Source organism: Panthera pardus, unplaced genomic scaffold, assembly GCF_024362965.1.
Source record: "Panthera pardus isolate Hobbes unplaced genomic scaffold, ASM2436296v1 HiC_scaffold_13, whole genome shotgun sequence".
Taxonomy (NCBI): Eukaryota; Metazoa; Chordata; class Mammalia; order Carnivora; family Felidae; genus Panthera; species Panthera pardus.
This window is the reverse complement of record NW_026526688.1, coordinates 82,969,809-82,979,242: the sequence shown is the minus strand read 5'-3', so window position 1 is coordinate 82,979,242 and position 9,434 is coordinate 82,969,809. Positions and strand designations below refer to the sequence as shown.

At 39.8% G+C, this 9,434-nt stretch overlaps 1 protein-coding gene across 1 annotated transcript in view; it reads right to left on the bottom strand.

Annotated features, from left to right (window-relative positions):
- Positions 1–516: 516 nt before the first annotated feature.
- The window catches only part of FREM3 (FRAS1 related extracellular matrix 3), a 92,752-nt gene continuing 83,834 nt past the window's right edge, over positions 517–9,434 (bottom strand). The window contains exons 7-8 of the mRNA XM_019420442.2: positions 4,412–4,561; positions 517–1,246 (exon numbers count right to left, since the gene is read on the bottom strand). Coding sequence (XP_019275987.2) covers positions 1,005–1,246; positions 4,412–4,561 — 392 coding nt within the window. The 3' untranslated portion in view covers positions 517–1,004. The remainder of the gene's footprint in view (positions 1,247–4,411; positions 4,562–9,434) is intronic.

Genomic DNA, 9,434 nt, shown 5'->3' with positions numbered 1-9,434 from the left:
TTGCTTCAACCCACGTTGATGACAGGGACTTCTCTACCTAAATACATAGATCACGTGGCAGCCAAGGGCCTTCTCGTCCCTTTCACTATCTGTGGGGAAGGCTTCTTGAAATGTTTTGTTTTGTTTTGTTTTGTTTTTTGGAACGGTTCTTATGTGCAATGTTGGCTTGCAAATAGGTTAAGTCTTGTCTGAAACAGATTTAAAAAGCGTTTGTCAAAGAAATACCTAAAAGATATGACGGGAACGAAGATGTGTTTTTCAAAATAGTTGGGAAACTCGGATTTATGGGGTATTAGCTAAGGCATGCTGTCGGTAATTTATATTGCCAACTTTAAACTTCTTTAAGAACTAATTGGGCAGTTTAGGGATTATGCAACTCTTCAACTTTTCTTTCTTCTCTTTTTTGATACATTAAAAAAATCATTTTATTGCTTTTTAAAAATCATCTTTTATAAAGGCATTTGCAAAAGAAGGGAGAGGTGATGAAAGGATTTTCCTACCTAAGTGGCTCTGATAAAAGGACTTGTGGAGGAAAATTGAGCAATTCGCAAAAAGGAGATTTCAGCATATGGGAAAATTTCAGTTAGGGCACTCTTATCACAATAACCTGAAAAACTGAAAGAGGGTGACAGTATGTATGTGGGTGAAAGGTGCTTCACGTTGAGCATCAATTGGCAAAGAGAAGCCGACCCTTTTGTTCTTAACTCTTGATTTAATTGATGACAATGTTTTTCACAAGCTTTAGAAGCAAAGTAAAAGAAAATAGGAAAAGGAAAACAAGAACACAGTCTAATCTTTTGTGGGCTCAGTCCTCTCTCTGTATATGTGCATATCTCTGTACCCATACAGTCACATAAGCTATATTTGTGTATATCACCAGCATACATATAACATCAATAACAGTACAATATCATTGATATTCCAGAGTTGCTAAGCTGTTAATACAGTACAGTTTCATTCTGTTGTTAGGAGACATATTTTGGCTGTTAAGTCCTTAAAGTCTTTCAATCAAAGGAACTACAAGTACTCTGCTTACAGTCAGTGATGGTGTCATTGATGAAAATGGTGGTTTTATTTGGTTCTCCAAGCACTGCACCCACTGGCATCTGGAGAACTAATTCAAACCTCTCTGGACCCTCCAAGATGGGTTGTCCCAGGTCATCAAGGATTGTCACTTGGAATATCTGCATATGCACTCCTGGTGCAAAGCCCAGAATTCGGCTGACGCCAACATAATCTATTCCAGCTAGTGGGAAAGGAAAGGTCAAGAGTGAGACTGTAGGATTCACTTTCACAAGTTTTCCTTCAAAGAAAAATTTTCTTCAGGGAATAATCACATTCTCCTATATACACAGCAACTTCAGAATCATATCTTGTGGGCTCAACCCCCAGAAAGAGAAAGTTTCCATATTCTACTGAATGCCATGATAGTCTCTCATCCATGAACATGGGCCATCCTCATCAGTGTTCTCCATGTTGAGACCAGGCACATCACTTTTTAAGTACTTCCACAAAAATCCCACTGATAGACTGAAGGTTCTCTGAAGGCAACTTCAATTTGTAGTGAAGAATTTATCTTTTTAATTTTTATTGTTAAGATAACTATCAGGAATTTAATTTTCATTAGGTTTCACTCATTCACCTTTGCTAGATATTTGGTTAACCTTATCACATTCTGCTCAATTTTACTAAGTCATGGAGTTGGTGCCACTTTCTGCGTTATTAATTATTTTGTAAGTTAGTTCACCTAATCATATAATTTCTTTGCTACTTATTTAAAAAAGTCATCAAATGTAAAGACAGCGGTAAATTATAACCAGTAGAATACAATAGAAGACCCTAGGTAATATAAATATATTAATAAATCGAGGAACAGAATATTTATATTGTCTCAAGGTATCTCTCCATAAAATAATTATTAATTGCAAAGGAAGAAAAATAACTTCACAGTGGGGAGACCTGGAAGATACCACTTAACCAAGTGATCAAAGTTAACACCACCATTAATAGGATAAATGGAAAAGGTGTGCCATTTGATTGGCTCCAGTGACAACACAGTGTCATCTCTGCAACTTTCCTGCCAAAGATGCAGAGCCTGAATCTAATTATAAGGAAACATCAGACCTGGTGGATCTTGAATGAGGTGTTTAGATTAAATTGCAGTAATTTTATCAAGTTAATTTCCTGATTTTATGCTTGCATTGTGGTCATAGAGGAAAATATCTTTGTAGGAATGGCATTCTAAGTTTTCAGAGAGATGGTTCCAAATTTATTGACAACCTACTCTCGATGGTTCAGGGAAAAAAACCCTGCTTTTCCTGTACTTGTCACTTTTCTGTGAGTTTGAGATTGTTGCAAAGATATTTTTTAAAAAAGCCATTAAATAATTACATTTAAGAAAGACAAAGCAAGATTATGCTGAAAAATACCAGGGCAGGAGAGCAAGGAAAAGAGACTTTTGGATCTTTTACACTTTGGTTCAGGTCTTGAGTCTATTGCTTACTTGTACCAACTACTGAAACTCTCTGAGTCTCAGTTTCTTTAATTGCAAAATGGGGTAATTATTGCTATTTTACAAGGTTGTTGTGAAGATTAGAGATAATACAGCAAAGATTCTAGCATGGAGTCTGGCAAATAGTAGGCATCTAGTACAAAGAAATTATAATTATTATTTATGTAACAAGTTATAATGATATAGTATAACTATGTATGCATAATTATTATTGTTAATTAACCAAGCTGAGCAGAAGCATTACTTAAAAAAATTTTTTTTTTAACATTTACTTATTTTTGAGAGACAGAGATAGAGCACAAGCAGGGGAGGAGCAGAGAGAAAGGGAGACACAGAATCCGAAGCAGGCTCCTGGCTCTGAGCTGTCAGCACAGAGCCCGACGTGGGGCTCAAACCCATGAACTGTGAGATCATGACCGGAGGCGAAGTTGGGCATTCAACTGACTTAGCCACCCAGGTGCTCCACAGATGCATTATTTCTATTAGTCCATCCCCACCTGAGAGCTAGCAGAAGGGTCATTACTTGTATGCAAAGGGATTTATCTAAATTAATTCTAATTTTATTTTCCCAACCATAAGCAAAATAGCCCAATAAGCCAATTAGTCTATTTATTTTTGTTTCCACAAACACATAGAGAGTGAAAAATGACCTCTGTAAATTAAGAAAAAGAAAGAAGAGAAAAGAAAAAAAAGCAAGAAGAAAAAACCAAAAACCCACTAAAAAACCTTGTAAGGATCATTACTGGTTTCATGTACCATGTGCTATGATATAATCACTGGAGAGTTATAACATGTGAATTCTTCCAAGAGCAAGCACCGTGCTCTAAATCTGTCTTTATTTTCCTTCTTTATATTCCTGTTTATGGGTACATGCTAAAACTGGGTTTACAATTTGAGAGGTCAATATAGATTTTATTCTCTTGATGCCTCATTAGTTAGTGTAGACTTTAATATTGCTGGGTTTTATTTGCAAGATTTGTGCTTTTATCTTAAAATATTCTCATGTGCCTTGGATATCCTGAACTAACTGATTGTCCATGACCCAGGAGACTAAAAGTTCCCAGATGACAAATGAGAAAATGTGGATATCATTGTAGATGGAAATTCCCCTTTCTTTTCCTGTTGAATTATTCTGTGTTTTGGGTTTTTGTTTGTTTGTTTTATTTTTTGGTAAAGCAGCTGACAGGCTTGCCAGAGCAGGTAGTATCCAGAACTGTCTAGCTCCACTGTCAGCCAGGCCTTAATTGTCCGTATCAAGAGGGGCAAAGGTGAGTGGGCCATGAAGACACGATGCTTAACCCAAGGAAAATGCCTGAGTCAGAGTGCAAACCTCCTATCCTTCTAGGATCTAACAGTACCTGGGTTTCCCCAGGAGACAGGCCTGATTCAGCCATTAAAGAGGTATTTTGGTCTGAAACACTGTTATGAACAGCTTATAGTATCTACAAATATTCTGAACTTCAGAAAATTAATTTGGGTCCATGACAATCCAATGGGTAATGAATGGATCATAAAGTCTATTTTATAAACAGCAAAAGTCATTACATACACAGACCATCTATGTGCTCAGGTAGGAGAAACTTAAAATCAGGGTCCATTAACAAAGACCAGGCATACTACACTTAACAGACTAGTCTCCACCCTATACATATATCTTGATAATGATATATTTTTTATTTAAAAAAATGTTTATTTTTGAAAGAGAGAGAGAGCATGAGAGGGAGGGGACAGAGAGAGAGGGAGACAGAGAATCCCAAGCTGATAGCACAGAGCCTGATGCGAGGCTAGAACTCATGAACCATGAGATATGACCTGCACCGAAATCAAGAGTCAGATGCTCAACCAAATGAACTACCCAGGTACCCCATGACACATTTTTTTAAAAAATGGTCCTCTCACCTTCTGCTGATGCTGGCTCTGTCTTCCTGGAGCGCACAGTGACAGATGATGCTTGTGAAAGGTCAGGGCCTGTCCTCCAGACACAGATCTCTAAGGAGCCAGCACTTTCATCGACATGATACTCAGCATTCCCAAAGTGCAGGGTAGGCTCTAGGGAGGCACCAAAGGACAAATTAAGAATACTTCAGCCCACCAGGCCAACTATCTCATTAGCCCTGTGACCCTGGATGTTTGTCACAATCATCAGACTTGACAGATCCCACAGACTGGAGAAGGAAAAAACAACATACATACACACACACACACACACACACACACCCATGTCAGAATCACATGCCACAAATTTGACTCCAGGAGGTGCAGTGAGATAAGATCAGCTAGAATTCTACTCACTTTTCTGTTTCAAGAGATTTCTGTCATACAAAGAAATTTCTCTGTTGGGGAAAATTGGCCAACTAGCTGTAACTCAAGCAAGTCAGTTATTGTTTGGGAAAGGATGGTGGGGAATTTACAAGGCTTTTTCTCAGGAGAAAGTGCTCTTTATGTTGAGGGACAGTCTAGCCAGGGTTCTGAATTTGAGGACTGCTGCTGTTCCTTTTTTCATAACACTTGTTGATCACAGGGATAGACAGAAATCCTAGGGGGTGGCAGGATCCCATGAGCTGAGATGCCAGAAATGCTCCACTGGAGGCAGAGAAGGGGGTCCCTAGATAGAGTAGGTTGAGGAAGCCAAAGTGGAAATCAGACTTTAGGGGGCAGGTAGAAGGGTAGCCTATATTCCTCCTGAAGGGAGGAAAAGTTTGACAATGAGAAAGTTAGGACTTTTATGGGTATACCTATTTATATCTTGTTCTCGGTGTTTCAAAAAGTAGCCCATGAACTTAGCTGACTATTTAAAGCTTACACAGGTTTAGCTAGCTGTTATACCAGACAGCTATACTAGCTGTCATGGAAAGGTTTTAAAATGAATGTTTGTGTAGACTGTGAAATCTGGAGGCAAGAAAAAAATGTAAACACCAAGAAGCAGCTTCACCATGGAGGAATGACCCCCGAGAGAGTAAATGGAAAGTTAACATTATAGAGGTGACATCTTTGCAAGCATAATGCAACACGGGAGCATATCTGGATTAAATTTAAAATTTTGGAAGGTGGAAATCAAATTTAATAAGCATTATTTACTCAGGATGTATTTTAGTAGATTTCTTAATGCTGAGGAAAGTTTTACTCAAAGTTTTAACATGGCATACAAGACCTCTCCTTATCTGACTGGAGTCCATTTTTCTGGAATCACTGGGCACCACAACTGGCCCTGTGCCCTGTTGCACTAAACAGCTCACTGCATACCCAACACACTGTGTGTTTCTGGGCCTTCACTGTTGCTGGTGATTTTTCCTGAGCTGGAACTCTCTTCCCAAATATCCAATTTCACACATTTCTACTCATTCTTTAAGAATGTGATTAAGAGTTACCTGCTCTGGGAACCCATATATAACTTACTCAAGAAATTCGGCATTCTTTACCCCATGCTTCCTAACATTCTGAGTAGCTCTGTGCCTGAGGGGTGGGGCACCCTTGCTATGGGCTCACCGTAGATGGGAGGACTGCGCTCACAGAAGAGGCGGGGGGGGGGGCATTCTGTCTTTTCTTCTTGCCTAGACCTTTCAAGCCATCTCCCCATTGCTGCCGATGAATATTTCAGATACTTCCAAGCTTGGGACAGGACAGAGGGAGGAAAGGCAAAAGGAGCAGGGAAGTTCTTTCTTAGTGGCTATCATCATGGTGATCACATGCTCTGGTCTTAGACGATGGAAGAAAACTGATTCTCTTTCTCACGGGCACTTTTGTGTGTTCTCTAGAGAGCCCTCACTCCCGTAGTTGTGTATTTCTCATTTGCTGTTCCCTTGATGAGGATGATGCATCTCTATTCTTGTGGGTCACTTAATCATTTCTCAGTCCATTAGCATTGGCAGTGCTTCTGCTTAGGCTCGTTCACCCCTCTAGATGGCGCCTGCAGACAAGACCTAAGATGAGTTCATTCTGGCTCTCTCCCCTGTGTGCCTGGCTCACATTTGGTCCATGGCAACCTTTCTGCAACTGTTGCCTTGACAAACTCTAGGAATACTGTCTAATCCTGAAGCAGCCCCTCTTTTTTGCTCATCCATCAGAGCACCCAACCAGCTTGACTCCTACGTTGTGATTTTCCAGGTAGAGCCAAACGTCAATTCACTGTGTCCTCCATATTGTACAGGACACACATTACTTCCCAAACGGTCTCCTTAGAACTCTTTTTCTTAAGATGTCTGGGTGGCTCAATCAGTTAAGCATCCAACTTTGGCTCAGGTCATGATCTTACAGTTCGTGAATTTGAGCCCTGCATCAGGCTCTGTACTGACAGCTCAGAGCCTGGAGCCTGCTTCAGATTCGGTGTTTCTCTCTACGTCCCTCCCCTGCTTGCGCTCTCTCTCTGTCTCTCAAAAAGAAATAAATGTTAAAAACATTAAAAAAAGAACTCCTTCTCTTGATTTATGACCTCTGTAAAAAGTTAAAATGTTAGAGCTACCAAGCTAACACGCTATTCTGTGTTTTTATGACAACCTTACACACTTCTCAGGGTCAGGGACTATAGTCCAAGCGTACCCTCAGTGACACGGAGGCTGGTGTATTACAAGTACTGAAGAATTTGTCAAAAAAATCATTTTAACTCACTTCTGTTACATTTTGAACTTATTACAAAGGGTTTTTTTTTTTGTTTTGTTTTTTGTTTTTGTTTTTTTTTAGGTTGGGACAAAGTGATCTGATATTTTAGCACAGAACTTATTCTGTATTACGTATAGGGAAGGGCAAGAGGTAAGAAAGAGAAAACATACTTGGGTCACATATGTTGCTATGCAGAAAAAAAAATGTGCCAAGCCTCTAGGAATATAGTCAGATGTAAGATGTAAGAGGAGGATAGTGCCACTTGGAAGAAAAATAATGAAACCCTCCTGAGATGCTCTGTGTATGGTGCATCAGGAGATTTGTTGAAATGGAGAAAAGACTGCCTCTGTGTTGCCCAGCAGTGTCTCTAGTTATCTTTGTCCTAGGTCTGTCTAAAGAACTGAGGTGATGGCAGTAATCCTTAAGGGTAGGCAATTATGAGAGCATGACCCCATCACACTTAACGTTAAATTGATTCCACAGCCATAGATGCGTTTTTATCTCCTTTCAAAGAAAATGATGCTTGTGACCCCAGCACACTTACGTTAAATTGATTCCACAGCCATAGATGTGTTTTGATCTCCTTTCAAAGAGAATGTCCTTTAAACAGAAATAGGGAAAAGGAGTATGACAAGTTGGGAAGTGAAGCGCTTACAAGAGATATGACTGGCATGTAATTCAGTGGAATTCAATGTCCAGATTCAGGGAAATTTCATGACAAGATCCAGAAAGGACTTTCAGAGGAAGTGACAGAAGCACTATTGGTAAACATTGAGAAACCCCTCAGAACAGGATAGATGTCAAAAGATGGAAGGTAGGAAAATGTCTTTTCAGTTGCCTCAGCAGAGAAAATAAAATCCAGAAGCAAACTGGTAAGCTTAATCTCTAGAAAAATTCTCGAACAGTTTATTTAAAATGATTTCTGAATTCTTAGGAAAGAAAGAGGTGATGCCTATGAGTCAATATGAGTTCTTTAATATCAGGCCTCACGAAGTCAAATTCAATTTTGTTTTGTTCAGTTAAACACCTACTGAACATCCCCTCTGTGCTCTAAGCACTGTGGTAGCTAATGGGGATATAGAGGAGTAGGTATATTTTGCCCTCAAGGTATTTTTGGTATAAGAGGGCAGCCACACCAGTTTCAATCAGCTGACCCCTGTGTGCTTGGACAAGAGAAGGCACAATGTCAAGGCTCAAAGGAGGAGTCCTGGGAGGAATAAAGCTGTGCTGGATCTGAGGATGAAGGAGAATGGACCAATGGGAAAGCTGGGAGGAATGTTCCAAACAGAGTGGCTAATACGGAAAAAGGCACATAAGCCTGAAGAAGCCTAGTGTCTGGGGAGAAATACAAGCCTTTGTTTCCTAGTGATATATGAGATGAGAGTAAAGGGATATTGGGAATGCATTAGAGAGGAAGGTAGAAGCCAGATACTGCAGGGACTTGGATCAATTTGAAGTAAATGAGTCTTTACTTTTTAGACTCTATAGAACGTGGGAACCGATTTTAAGCAGTGGAAAGGTGGTTGGCTTTTGCTGTTGTTTTCTGTACATCTGTCTAACTTCAGTGTGAGCTACAGATTGAAGGAAGAGTTAACGTTACCAAGTAGGAAGCTACTGCAATTACCAGGTGACACATGAGCATGGTTTGAAGTACATACTAGTATTAAGGTTGAAGGGGGAGATGAATGGGGTAAGTGTCCTGAGCAGCACCCAGTGGTTGGATGTAGGCAGCTTCTAGGATGCCCTGGGGGTGTGGGAGTGGAATTGTCGATAACTTAGTTGGGAATATAGGGGGGGAAATAGTCTAGACCAGGAGTAAGAGAGGGCAAGATGATGACATCTGATGGGATATCCAAGTAGACAGGTCTAGAAAGGTTTAATGTGTGAATCTGGAGTTCAAGAATCAGGGCTCGAGATAAGATTTGAGGGTGTTAGGCACACAAGTTGGAGTCCATCCTGTACAGATGATATAATCATCCAATATGGATGAATAAAGAGAATTGTAGTGGCGGAATCAACCTTTAGGGAAACTGGCAGAGGGGAAAAAGTGCAAAAGAGAAACAAAAAAAAAAAAAAAAGAAAGAAAAGAAAGAAAGAAAAAGGAAGGACAGACAGATGAATGAAAAAACGGATTGGTGGCAAGAAAGGGGGAACCAGGAGTATCAAGAGCAGAGAGTTTTGAGAAAAATGAGTGGTCACAACGTCAAATGTAGTAAGCATTTCCAGAAAGATATGTGCAAGACAACAGTGGCAATCAGTGCAAAAGAAAAAAATACATCTTACGAGACTTTAAGCTGCAAAAAGTGAACTATGGCACCCAAGTTTA